At 33.6% G+C, this 13,981-nt stretch overlaps 1 protein-coding gene across 1 annotated transcript; it reads right to left on the bottom strand.

The window, feature by feature from the left end:
* Positions 1 to 3,271: 3,271 nt before the first annotated feature.
* mtx2 (metaxin 2) lies at positions 3,272 to 9,543 on the bottom strand. Its single transcript, XM_073851867.1, has 10 exons — positions 9,397 to 9,543; positions 8,986 to 9,033; positions 8,829 to 8,875; positions 8,671 to 8,743; positions 8,154 to 8,230; positions 7,991 to 8,083; positions 6,688 to 6,726; positions 6,413 to 6,538; positions 5,945 to 6,021; positions 3,272 to 4,668 (listed from the first exon to the last, which is right to left on the bottom strand). The coding sequence occupies exons 1-10, from the start codon at positions 9,434 to 9,436 to the stop codon at positions 4,464 to 4,466; spliced, it is 825 nt and encodes a 274-aa protein (XP_073707968.1). The 5' UTR covers positions 9,437 to 9,543; the 3' UTR covers positions 3,272 to 4,463.
* Positions 9,544 to 13,981: the final 4,438 nt, after the last annotated feature.

The raw sequence follows: 13,981 nt of genomic DNA, 5'->3' as shown, positions 1-13,981 counted from the left end.
TTTTCTTGAACTTAGAAGAAATCCTATAAGCCACGTTGGTTATCAATTAGCCATATTGGTGGCAATGAATGTAAACAATGCCAAAAAACTTTATTATTGCTGCTGAAAATTATTAATTATTGTCATGTTTTGGGTTGTACTAATCGGTCAGACCAGGGAAAACATTTGGAGTACTATAGATCAGTGGTTCTCAATCCTGGTCCTGGGGGACCCCTGCTCTGCACATTTTGCATGTTTCCCTTATTTAACACCTGATTGAGATCATCAGCTCATGAGGAGAGAGATCCATGAACTGAACTAATCAGCTAATGATCTCAGTCAGGTGTGTTAAATAAAGGAGACATGCAAAATGTGCAGAGCAGGGGTCCCCCAGGACCAGGATTGAGAACCACTGCTATAGATTGCCAAACGTTATAACAAATCAAAGAGAAGAGTCAAAAAAAAAAACATCTGAGGAACAAAACGCGATTGTGGTTGGCCAAACTGAACCAGTTTTTCCAGGGCAAGAATCTTATAAACAACATTTATGTTTGTTCTTAACATTTCTGGTCTGAAATACTAGGCTGATAATATTGCTCATACATATTTTTACCACCTATTAACTTTAGTTTGTCAAAATATTGCACCCTTTCCTGCTTACTGTCCTTTTCTATATGATTTAACAGCTTCCCCCACTTTTGTCCGTGGTTTAGACAGCTTAAATTAGCAGAACAACGTATTCAGTAGTACATTACCTTGCAATCCATGCTGTTGTTTACATCTGGGTATCGCCAGTATGGCCATGCATCTGGGTAACTGACCAAATCGTGAGCAAGTGCACACTCTTTAACAACCTTTATCTTTAACGTGGAAGTAATGCCACATTACAAGCAAACCATTACCGTGTTTTTCCAACCTTCTACCCATTAAAGTGCACCGGAAAGGCAGTCAAACCCGTGAACTCGTACTAGATTGATGTACTCCCGGTTCCGAGCTGTGCCATAACATAGCCCGCGAAAAAACAATGTCAGCCCCTAGGGGTGCGCTGTTTATGCAAGTGGTAGTTCACAGTGGAAAAATAGAGTTTATGACAACATAAAGTTGCAATAAAATAATAATAATAATATGAAAATAATACATGCGCTCAGGCAGTTTGGCCTGACTTGCCTGTAATGCTACACAGTCGTGCATCGTGGTTCGAAGTCGAGATTTACGAGCCTGGAAAGCAGCATAAGTTTATGAGTGAGATTTCCGGTTAATTAGCTGCAAGAATAATAACAATGCGCAGTAACGGTTAAACTGTTTGCAGTACAAACCAGTGCGTTCATAATTAAGATAATACATTAAAATAATATGGTAAGACACCAACGAGCTGTTTTGTGCAGCCAAAAATATCTGGACGTAAAGCCAGACCCATAAAATTTACAAATGACTGCGCACACTTGTACAAGAAGAAAAAGGTGGATAGCGATAAGTGTACAGAGAAATTATATCGTTGGTATCTCTTTCAGAACGATTATTTCAGCTCATGAACCATAAAACAAATTAACAGCCAATAAGAATCAATCGTGATATAATAAAGTCCAGAATTTAAAGTGGCAGAGGAGCGTACCAGTACGTTAGAATAAACAGACGATATTGTAAACTGTTGTGGACGCTAATATAGACGTTTTTCCTGAACGCGGAAGTAAGCCCGACTCTTAACTGAAAGAATGCTTTGCATTTCCGGTCTGCATTGTTTCTAGTCAAATTAGGGTATATTCAGAGCTAATAATCTAATGTTAAACCTATTCAAATGTTTTAAATAGCACATGGCTCCATAGCGCCATCACTTGGCAATATCGCAATGACCGTCATTTGTCAGTGCCTCACTTTAATGAGTGTGTAGATGACACGAAGCTGCGGATGTTAGCTACATTAAAAACAGATGGACGCTATTTGAATGGGTTCCTATGGAGACCGGAACAGAAGCATTCAATCTGAGGTTAGAATTCGTAATGGCGGCGCTCATCGTTTACACAGGAAAAAGGTCTATAGTTATCTATCTTGGTGTGAACTGGCCTTGATACGCTGATTTGGTGATTAATAAACATGTATATTGTTATCAAGGTTAAAAACAGTTGTGCTGCTTCATGTTTTTTGTTAAAACTGATACTTTTTCAGACGAGTAGAAAGTTGAAAATAGACGTTTTTTTAACAGTGTAAAGGTATTTACTGTCGCTTTTGATCAATTTAATTCATCCTGAATAAAATTTCCCAAACGTTTTGAACAGTACAGTATACTGTATACAAACTATAGAAAAAAATGTGTGTACGTATATCTGTCACAAAAAGTACCCTCATGGGGTAAATTTGGCAAGAGCAGAGATTATTTATTGACAACCCTTGCTTAGAGGACAAGAATTTTACAGATTATATAATGAGGTTCTAAATAAACTCAATATTCATGCTATATGTAGTTAGAAAAAGTCAGCTTTTTTGGAGGGCTTTCTAAGATACATTTTCAGATGGAATATATCATGTACTGTATATCTGCAATAGACAACATTTTATGAGTATGTGTGTTTAATTAAAATGCATCATTATTTTGTATCTTAATACTCTGAGATTGTCATGTAGTTCCAATATATTTAAATCAAATAAAAGCCAAATAATGGCTAAATACAATAACACTTGATTCATTTATGTGTTCACTGAATATTGACCTGAACTTTGTGCAGCATTAATGCCCCCTGCTGGAGCAAAAAGAACACAGCAATATTATGCTAGATGTATCATAGGACTGCCTCTGTATTACATATTTGTGACCCTGGACCACAAAACCAGTCATAAGGTTAAATTTGACAAAACTGAGATTTATACATCATATGAAAGCTCAATAAATAAGCTTTCTATTGATGTATGGTTTGTTAGGATAGGACAATATTTGACTGAGATACGTCTATTTGAAATCAGAAATCTGAGGATGCAAAAAAAATAAAAAAGACTGAGAAAATCACCTTTAAAGTTGTCCAAATTAGGTTCTTAATGAATATTACAAATCAAAAATTACATTTTGATATGTTTACAGTAGGAATTTTACAAAAAAATCTTCATGGAACATGAACTTTACTTAATTTCTTAATGATTTTTGGCATAAAAGAAAAATCAAAAATTTTGACCCATGCAATGTATTTTTGGCTATTGCTACAAATATACTCCAGCGACTTAAGACTGGTTTTGTGGTCCAGGGTCACATTTTACACGTTCAAACTTTGCATGAACACAATTTCTTATTAACACAGAAACAAACTCTAAGCTTGAAGTTTATTATATTTCATACTGTAGGCACTTTCCATTCACACATATCAGACAAAGGCATCACGCAGTGGAAAAAAAGATTTACATCAACTAAATTCTTACATAAGAAATCAAATTCTACTGATGCGGCAGGCAGGCTCCTGTTGTGGCATTATGAACAGGCAAAGAAGTTGTGTTGGGAACACTTTAAATATTCACAAACCTTTATTTAATAGCCCTTTCTCACTTCTACTGATCTGTAAAGATGTTTTAGCCTTAAAGGATAACTATTGCCAAAATGCAACCTGGGCTGTTTTTTTACTGTAAATGAGACAAACTTATATCTAAAAGCATAATTACGACAAACGAGCCGTTTTTGAGATTGACCGTGATTTCGTTTTGTGGTCAATGGCCGGTGAATGGGAGTACTAAGTGCATAACTTTGAGCGCATCAAAATTGATATTTTTACAACACTATAAAGGCTCGACACACCATGCTCGAAGTATCGCCGTGTCGAGGTGTCAATCTCCGAATGCGAATGAATGGACTCCATAGGACGAAATATTAGGCTTATATGAGGCTCTTCTTACAACTAGAAGGTTAATATTGTTTTTCACTTGCGACAAAACAACGAATTAGCCGGGCATTTATATGGAAATATGCTTTAGGAGCTATCCATCTTTACTCTCCTCGCATTCGGAGATCGACACCTCTTGACTGGCAAGACGGCCTGCAAGCGGAAACTCAAACAGTGAAAATGAGTTCTAAAAACTTTCTTTTTAGTAAACTCTGTGTACACAAACAATGTTCTCAATGCTCGAGTTCATGTGTAGAGACCCAAGCGATACTTCGAGCAAAGTTTCATGGTGTGTCGAGCCTTCTTAGTGTTGTAAAAATATCAATTTTGATGCGCTCAAAGTTTTGCCCTTAGTACTCCCATTCACCGGCCACTGACCACAAAACGAAATCACGGTCAATCTCAAAAACGGCTCGTTTGTCTTAATCATGCTTTTAGATATAAGTTTGTCTCGTTTACAGTAAAAAAACAAACAGCCCAGGTTGCATTTTGGTAATAGTTATCCTTTAACAGAACCAACAATGTCAAGAATTTTAATCCACATAGGATATTACAGACGTTAATCATTTCAGCCAGATCAATCACTTCAGATCAGAGGAGTGAGAAATGTTGGGCAAAGTGTGGTGCTCAGGGTAGTGAGCCTTTGGAATGACGCGAGGACCCAGACTGGCTCTCTCGGTCGTGCTCCTTAAAGTAAGTCTGTTCAATACGATGGCAGAAAGAAAGCAGGTTGGTGTAGGATTTGACCTTTTCGGCCAGCTCGTCGTTGGTCAGTTGTGTGGTGAGTATGGTGAAAAGATGACCGAACACCAGAGCATCTAGTTCAGTTGGCCTGTGACATTGAAAATTCAATAATTAGTAAAGACAGCACGTGATAAGTTATTTGCATGTCCATATGCGTACACTGCTATTCAAAAGACTCTAGTGATCACCAAGGCCATATTTACTTTATTAAAAAAACTGTAGTAAGCAGTGTTGGGGAAAGTTACTTTTAAAAGTAATGCATTACAGTATTGAGTTACTCCCTAAAAAAGTAACTAATTACGTTACTTAGTTACTTTTTATGGAAAGTAATGCGTTGCGTTACTTTTGCGTTGCTTTTTAAATCTGGGCAGGGCTTGCTTGTTTGTTTTTAATAAAAAAGCTCTATTTTTGAAAATGTAAAAGCCTTTTCACACCAAAAGCCTCAGGCTGAGAGAAAAGTAAATTCACGTCTGTACAGTAGACAGCAGAAGAAAAAATGTCAACTCTTCAGCAATAAAAAAAAAGGAAAATAAATGTTAGATTATCTTAAGTAATTTTTGCTTATTATTATGGATGAATTGGATCATCAAAGGTCAGCAGCAAAGACATCAGTTAATAAAATGGGATTAAATGCATAAAGGATATTTGTATTATTTAACATATTCACAGTTTAACATATTTCATGGTTTTTTTTTTCATTTTGAGGAATACTGTATCTGTTTTTTTTAGTGAGTGAGATGAATTAATGCATGTTCACATTCATTCTAGAACTAAAGTAACATCTTACTCACAATTTCTCTGAACATGGAGACAGGAGAGCTTTTAATCAATAAATGGGGGGAAAAGTAACTGGCTTTACTTATTTTCTTGTCAAATAAAAAGTAATGCGTTACTTTACTAGTTACTTGGAAAAAGTAATATTATTATGTAATTTGCATTACTTGTAATGCATTACCCCCAACACTAGTAGTAAGTAATATTATGAAATATTTATATGAATTAAAATCTATTTTAATACATTTTAAACTAATTTATTTATATGATGGCAAAGTGTAATTATTCTAGTCTTCAGTTTCACATGAACCTTGATCATATTACAATGAGTCATTGTATGATTATTTATTGTTTAAAAATTATTTTTTTTAAATTATCAGTGTTGATAATGTTTTGATAAATGATGAACTGAAAAAAAAAATCAAAAGCCATAATTTATTTTAAAAAATAATCATTTGTATAATTATAAATCTTTACTGACACTTTTGATTAATTTACTAAATCCTCGCTGAATAAAAGTATTCATTTATATAAATAAAAACAAATTGAAGCTAAAGTTTTGAAAGGTAGTGTATGTGCACAAAACATACTGTTTGTTGAAAAAGTAGGGCTGTGTTCCCAATCGCTGTGACAAAGCCTGACAGCACTGACTCACATCTTCATACACCTGAGAAGAGGAAAACCCACAAAGCGTTATGTAGCGCACACTGATATAAGAAATACACACACACTTAATTAAAGGGACAGTACACCCAAAAATGAAAATTCCGTCATTTATTTCTCACTCTCATGTCGTTCCAAACCTGTAAGACCTTTGTTCATCTTTGGAACACAAATTAAGATATTTTTGACCCTTCATAAACAGTAAGAGTCCTACCAAGATCCAGAAAAGTATCAAGAACATCGACAAAATAGTGCGACATATAGTCTATCTGACTTGTGCCCCAAAGACAAACGAAGGTCTTACAGGTTTGGAAAGCAATGAGGGTAAGTAATTAATGACAGAATTTTCATTTTTGGGTGAACTGTTCCTTTAAATTATCTGTACACAAAAATACCTGCTCCAAGTTCTTTCCAGACCACCCGATTGCATTCATCTTCCTTCGCACTTCCCACTGCTTCTGATAGGCCAGAATGCGATTGAGAGGCCAAGAATAGGGACTACTGTATCGTGGCCTAGAGATCTGAACACACACAACCATTAAATGTGTACCATGATGTTATATATTTATATATCGGTCTATCTATATGCTGGAATTAGGTGCTATTGATGTCAATTTTGTTGACGCGATATTATATATGATTTGGGAACATCCTTTTATGTGACACATACCTCTGTGGCAGTATAGTCATCACACCACTGGATATACAACTAGAAAGAAAAGGCAAAGTTTCACTATTCTGCACACTTTTAAAATATTTATGTAAAAGGTAAAATACATATACTTAGAAAAATCCACAAGCAAATACATATACCTAGAAAAATCCACAAGCAAAGATACATAATGTGCTGGAAATAGAGCTATTATACAAACATAGCAATAAGATTTCTTGCATTTGGCAACCGTTCAAAGGATAGGGTTTTTTAAAGAAGTCTCTTCTGCTCACCAAGCCTGCATTTATTTGATCCAAAGTACAGCACAAACAGTAACATTTTAAACTATTTTGACTATTTAAAATAACTTTTTTCTATTTAAATATATTTTTTTAAATGTAATTTATTCCTGTGATCAAAGCTGAATTTTTTGCATCATTACTTCAGTCTTCAGTGTCACATGACCTTTAATAAATCATTCTAATATGCTGATTTGCTGTTCAAAAAACATTTATTATTATTATTATTATCATCAATATTTGAAACAGTCGAGTATTTTTTACAGGATTCTTTGATGCATTGAACAATCCAAAGAACAGCATTTATCTAAAATAAAAAGCTTTTGTAACATTATACATTACACCATTCAAAAGCTTGGAGTCAGTACAATTTTTTTATTTTATTTTTTTGGTAAAGAAATTATAGAAATTAATACTTTTATATGGCAAGGATGCCTTAAATTGATCAAAAGTAATGATGAAAACATAATGAAAACATATAATGAAAATAAATATAATGTTACAAAAGATTTCTGTTCTTTTGAACTTTCTATTCATCAAAGAAACCTAAAAAAATTACACAGCTGTTTTCAACATAATAAAAAAAATAATAATAATAAATGTTTTTTGAGCAGCAAAACAATATTAGAATGATTTCTGATGAATCACATGACTGGAGTAATGATGCAAAAAAATCAGCTTTGAAATCACAGAAATAAATTAAATTAAAAAATATATTTAAATAGAAAACCAGTATTTTAGTAAAAATATTTAATTTTTTACTGTTTTTGCTGTACTTTGATCAAATAAATGCAGGCTTGGTGAGTAGAAGAGACTTCTTCAAAAACATTGAAAATCTTACTGTTCAAAAGCTTTTGACTGGTAGTGTAAAGAAAATTTCACAATAGTAATTAATTCATAATAATATATTTTTGGTGAGCATAAATTCTTCAAAACACTTTTTTTTTTTTATTTACTGACCCCAACATTTTGAAGGGTTTTTCAACTTTTGAAGTAGCACACAAATGCATACTAATGTGTACCTCTGCAGTCAGGAGCATGTTATTGACCAACTCCATGTAAGCCTTCATCTCTGCCCTCTGGACATCATCCAACCCGTCACTCAGAGAATGACCCTATGGACAGAAATGTCAGCCAAACATTCTAGTATTCATATGAAATTAATTTTTAGAGTGTGAGTGATACCTTTGCCTTTGTGAACTGAACAATCGGCCCTAATTCTGACACAACTTGATTTCCAACATGGATGAAAGGAACCTTTCCTAATGAACAGAGAGGAAGACACAATAGACATTTGAACAAGCTCATACAAAACTCATGCATTCAACCTGACAAAACCTTTTTCTGCTAACTTTCTAATGTAAAATAAGAATAAACAAATCCTTAAAGGGGTCATCGGATCCCCATTTTCCACAAGCTCATATGATTCTTTAGGGTCTTAATGAAAAGTCTCTAATATACTTTGGTTAAAAATTCCCAATAGTAGTGTAAAAAAAACAGAATGAGCCGATTTTAAAAAAGGGGATATTACTTTTAAAGCTTAAAAAAATACCACTGGGTAGATTTTTATCATTGTAGGGTGATTGTGTGCACAAACTGTCAACACACATTAATGTTCAAACAACATCTAACAGTTAGTTTTGCATCCGATGACCCCTTTAATAAATTAAACAAAACACTAAAAATGAAAGAATTTGGTTACCTGACGGTGACATGTATTCAGCATTGGCACGGCAGGACACCAGCACTGGCAGGCCGCACATCCTCAGAAATGTCTGTGAAACAAGAGTAATACATACATTTAAAGAACATGTCAAAATATTTGCAAATTGCCAAAATGATTACAGCACTATTTTTCACCTGAACGGCCAGAGAAGATGCAGAATCTGACAGCAGGATTTGATCCTCTGCAAATAAACAGTGAAACATATTAATGTGTTTAATTTGATTTATTTTGTAGTTTTAAGTACTCATTCTAAATGTAACACTAATAAACAGCTTTTTTTTTATGAGATACCCTTAAGAGGTTGGTACAGAGTTGCATTTTCAGGCCATGGCTCAGCAGCTGCAATAGAAAGTGACATGACATGAACTACTGGCATTTCACAAAAAACACTCTCTCTCTCTTTCATTTTGTAGAAACTCTATCTACGCTTTATGTGGGTTTACATTACATTAATAAACACTTTATGTGTTTCTTTATCTTTGACCCCTGACAGCAGCACTGAAAACAACAACTATAACAGCTGTAACATCTAAAATAAGACAAGTGAACAGAACCATTGGCTTAACTCTACTAATATGCAGAGAAATGAAATGAACGTGTTGAAAAGAAGTATCGATTATCATCCCAACCTGCCCATCTCTAACACAAAACACTAACACACCCATATGGACGCGCTACTGAACACACAAGGCACAACATTACCTGCAATCTGAGAGACGAAAGCCTCTGCAGCAAGAGACATGGCGGCGCAGAAGAATTCTACTGTAATCTCAGCACAATAACTGACCGAAAAACTAAAATGGCATTAATTTCCCACACAAGGGCACAGCAAGCTCCCGTCTCAGTGCAGTGACGTCACGCTAGAGTTGTTCCTGCTTTCTAGCCAATCGCGTTCCTCCACTTCCGACGCGTAATATAAAAGCGGCTACTTTTTTGCAACAATATTTTTGAAACCTTTTCTTTTTCCTTTGGTTATTTTGTCATAATCATAATAATCATAATACTCTTAAACTCTTTATTCCGGCTCTGTATATTTTATATTTATGTATGTGCCTATTTTTTTTATAGTGGATGAGCAGGTGTCTGCAAGCGGTCATTATGGTGCCATCAGAACTGGGCGCGGACAGTAAATCATGTGCGCGGGTCAGGAGCGCGCACGCCTTCCAGTGTGTGTGAGCCGCATCTCAATTGTTCTTTCGTCAAACGTTAGGCTACTAAAATACCGAGGTTTATTATTATACGTACATCTTAGAACAAGAATAGGTAAATGTATCCTTCTTCCCCTTTCACTGTACAAGTGGACAGCTTCATGGCATCTGTTTTTTTCCTCTCTCTTTCTTTTTTTGAACCGTGAATTGTGATATGTTTCTAAAGTAAAACTAAAAATCTGAATAAAAATGTTGATCACAAAAAAAGAATAGGTAAATGGTGTATTCATATTAATATGTTAAATCTTGTGAAATCAATATGTTAATATTAAATAATATATAATATAATTTATATATTACGTCAAAATGTCTAAATTATATATATATATATATATATATATATATATATATATATATATTATATATATATATATATATATATATAGTATAGCTAATATAAATAGCCTATGAGAGAAGTATTGAATTCCAATCATTTCTTGATGTATTGTATTTATTTAGAATCAAAAAAGGACACATTTGTGCAATCTCTTTTTATTACAGCTCATCATTTAGAACGTTTACAAATACATTTAAGTCACTTTTCAGCTCATCAGTAAACGTATATATATATATATATATATATATATATATATATATATATATATATATTAGCTAATATTAGTATATGAGAACAGTATTCCAATCATTTCTTGGTGTATTGTATTTATTTTGAAACAAAAAAATGACACATTTGTACAATTTTTATTAGTTCATTATACATTTAGAACATTTACAAATATATTCAAGTCACTTTTCAGCTCATCAGTAAACGTGTATGCATTTTATTGGTGCTGTCGAATTTTTTTCCAGCCTTGAGGAGAGATCGGGGCATTTTAGCCTGTTATCTAAAAGGAAGAAAAAAGAGCTAAAGAAAAAAAATCAGTACAAACACACATTAAAGACTTCTAAATATTTTAAATATTTAGAATATTATTAGATGGTAGACAAAAATCACAAATCTGTAAGCCAAAATATCTGCACGGCAATTAAAAAAAATTAAACAGCTTTTTAAATCTCAACCGTTTGCAAGTAAACGAAAACATCTTTAAAAAAAAAAAGTGGTTGGGTCGTTTATGTATTTAGTTAATGCAGTGTGGTTTTATCTTGAAGCAGACGTTTTTGCATCGTCCATATACTCCCCTAAAACCGAATCTGTGAATGTGCTGTGTAAACACACATTCGGTTCTACAGGGTATATATAGACGACGGAACAATGATTTCAAATGAATATTCAGAAATGGAACATTCACAAATGGAACGTTCTAAAAAAATTAAGAGCACAACGTTTCCACCATCCAGGCAAAAAAAAGAGGCGTTGATCATGATGTCTAGCACCCGAAAATTGAAAACATCCTGAAAACAAGAAAATCGTTTTTTTTAGAGCAGTCATTTCAATAAAGATACAAATGTCATGGAATTATATATTTGAAAAAACATTTAATTAACTATTCCAATCATATTAAAGCATTTTAAAATGTCTCTCAAAATAAAAAAAATGCTATATTGAGGTATTTAATGAATAAATGCTATTTTTTTAAATGTTAATTTCAGATATTTCGAAATAAAATTGTGCCTATTGTAATCATGTAAATTAATAAAAACAACTAAGATCTATTTGAGAAATCTTCTATCTTAGAAATCAAATTTCTTTCTTAGTCTCTCTGTGCCTGTCTCTCTCTCTCTCTTTCTTTCTCTCTCTCTCTTTCTCTCGCCGCAATGCAGTAAGGTAGTAAATTAGAACCCTCTCGCTTTCAAATTTAAATTGATTCCTTAACAAAGAAACCAGAATAATAAATTCAGGTTTACTCATAGAACACAAATGCACAATACGATTCGACAGATCTGAGCTCATCTCAAACGTATCTTATTTTTCTAAATGTTATATTTGCAATTTCTCTCACTCAACAATGTAAATTGAGGTCTGCATAAAAAAGACCCCATAAAAAATATTTTCCTGTTAAAATTCACAATTGATAAAATGATAAATTATAAATTGACGTTGATAAAGAGACTGATTAATCAAAGTCAAAAAATGTTTTAAAAGGGTAAAAAAATAGAAAAGAATTAAGCTTCATTTTGCAGCTCCACTTACCAGTTGATGCTAAAACGACCTATTTGCAATGCATTTCCATGTATTAAACAGGTGGTATTTAAAAGAAAAAGAAAATAGTAAAATAAAAAGGAAGACAAAAAATGATACTTCAAAAAATAAAAAACTGCACAACTGATAAAACAGACAGAAATGCAGACAGACGTCCTCGTACCGAGCTTTTCTGTGCAACAGAGCGCGTGGGAAGGAAAGAGAGGGGCCAATATTACCGCGAGCCCGTGGCGCGTCTCATCTGTGATACCCAATGACGGACGCGCGAGGCTCGTAAAAACCGTTTTACAACCTGAGCTGTAAATCAACTTTTGAGCTGGGAAGAGCTTAGAAACCGCAGATTTTCTTCCCCACAGTGGCGTTGCCAGCTAACCATTTACAATCCACAAAAACGAACAAATGAAGGAAACAGAAACGCCTGAAATAGCTCAAAATACAGGGCGAAGTCCGGTAATATGGTCAGCATTCTAGTATCTCTGGACAGCTCTTTGTAGAAAATGTTAAGCCAGGCATCTTCTATCATTTTTAAAATAAATATATAAAAGAAGATAAAACACCATATCCCATTTAGAAATCTATTTAGAAATTCCTTGTTTTGTCAACACACAACTGTGTTCAGCTAACATGAGTTTGTCTGTACGCGTGACTCGTGAACAAGGAAAATAAAGCTCTTTAAAATAATTAAAAAATAAATAAATATATGTAATTTTAATTACTATCATTGCCTTTCTTTTATTGCATGCTATTACAAAAAGAATAATAAATGGCAATGATAGCCTAACCTTAACCCTAAGGTACAAATCTGTCTGTGTTTGTGGTAGGACTTGAGAGAGACCAAATGTATTTGTGCATGGGTGTTAGAATACGAACAATTTATTAATTTTTTTAATATTAAGAGACAGCTATACCTCTGTAGGCTATAATATATTTTATGCAACATTTATCGCAATACGTCCTGACACTTGTAATACCGTTTAAAAATCTTTTCAATTATTTTACGTAATTGCATTTCCCATCCACAACAGTAACAAAATAAGCAGTGATGGGTCTATAAATGAGTGTCTATGTGCATGCACATTTATGGATACTGCATTCATACAGTAGCCTAAATATGACTAGGTTTAAATTGAGATTCGTTCGATATTATGTGAACATAAATTAAGAGAACCATCAAACCATCTCTTAAACGTCGATTTAGGCTATAAAGCGGTTCATTTTAGGTTAAAAGTAATGGCCTTTTTTTTGCTAAATTAGCAGGTACACGATTTCTGGTCCTGGCAAATTCTATCATTCAAGTGAACTGTGTATATGCATGTACTGTATATGCATTTTGCTCAGTCAATTCATTAAATGCAGGTCCCTGAATGAGAAGGGTTTGTAGGAGATCTAGGCTATTCAGCATTTTATATAATGTTAATGGTGCTTTGGGCTGACAAAAGTACGATTTAAAATCAGTTAAAGCTAGAAACGTATCTATCTTCAGATGTCAGGTAAAGCTTAATATTACTAAGATTAGTTTCTATGACTCTCTACAACATCTTGTTTCGACGTTTTGATCGGTCTGTTTTGAGATCAAGCCTTATTTAGTGGGGTCAGAGCCCTCCCAGTCCACCGATTTATTCCCCTAAAATATGTGCAGGGTACGTTTTACAATAATGTTTTGATACAAAACCAGTTTGCACAGCTAACACGTCCTGCTTCTATTTTTACATTTACGTATTTACATATTTTATATTTCTTAGTAGGCTACCACCGTTTTTCAGTTGCTTGATTATTATTAATATTATTTTTTTGTAGTGTAATTCCTAATAATTATCGTACAGATAAGGACCATAAACATGGGTTTATATTTTTATGTAATTACATTACAGTTTTAAAAACAACGGCAGACAGTGCCGTTTAAACTATTTTGGTGCAAGACTTTTAATTGTACGCTACGGGGCTTTTATTTTGAAGGTTCAAATTAACTTCCGAAAAC

The sequence above is a fragment of the Garra rufa genome, chromosome 12, assembly GCF_049309525.1.
Source record: "Garra rufa chromosome 12, GarRuf1.0, whole genome shotgun sequence".
In the NCBI taxonomy this organism is placed as follows: Eukaryota; Metazoa; Chordata; class Actinopteri; order Cypriniformes; family Cyprinidae; genus Garra; species Garra rufa.
Note: the sequence above shows the minus strand (reverse complement) of the source record. Positions and strands in the feature narration are given on the sequence as shown.

Bases quoted from the DNA above. Each gene is read 5' to 3' on its own strand.
- mtx2 (XM_073851867.1), bottom strand. From the start codon at position 9,436: ATGTCTCTTGCTGCAGAGGCTTTCGTCTCTCAGATTGCAG. The intron at 8,744-8,828 runs GTGAAAAATAGT...CTTGTTTCACAG, and splicing joins CATCTTCTCTGGCCGTTCAG to ACATTTCTGAGGATGTGCGG. The intron at 8,084-8,153 runs GTATCACTCACA...TTCTGTCCATAG, and splicing joins TTCAGTTCACAAAGGCAAAG to GGTCATTCTCTGAGTGACGG.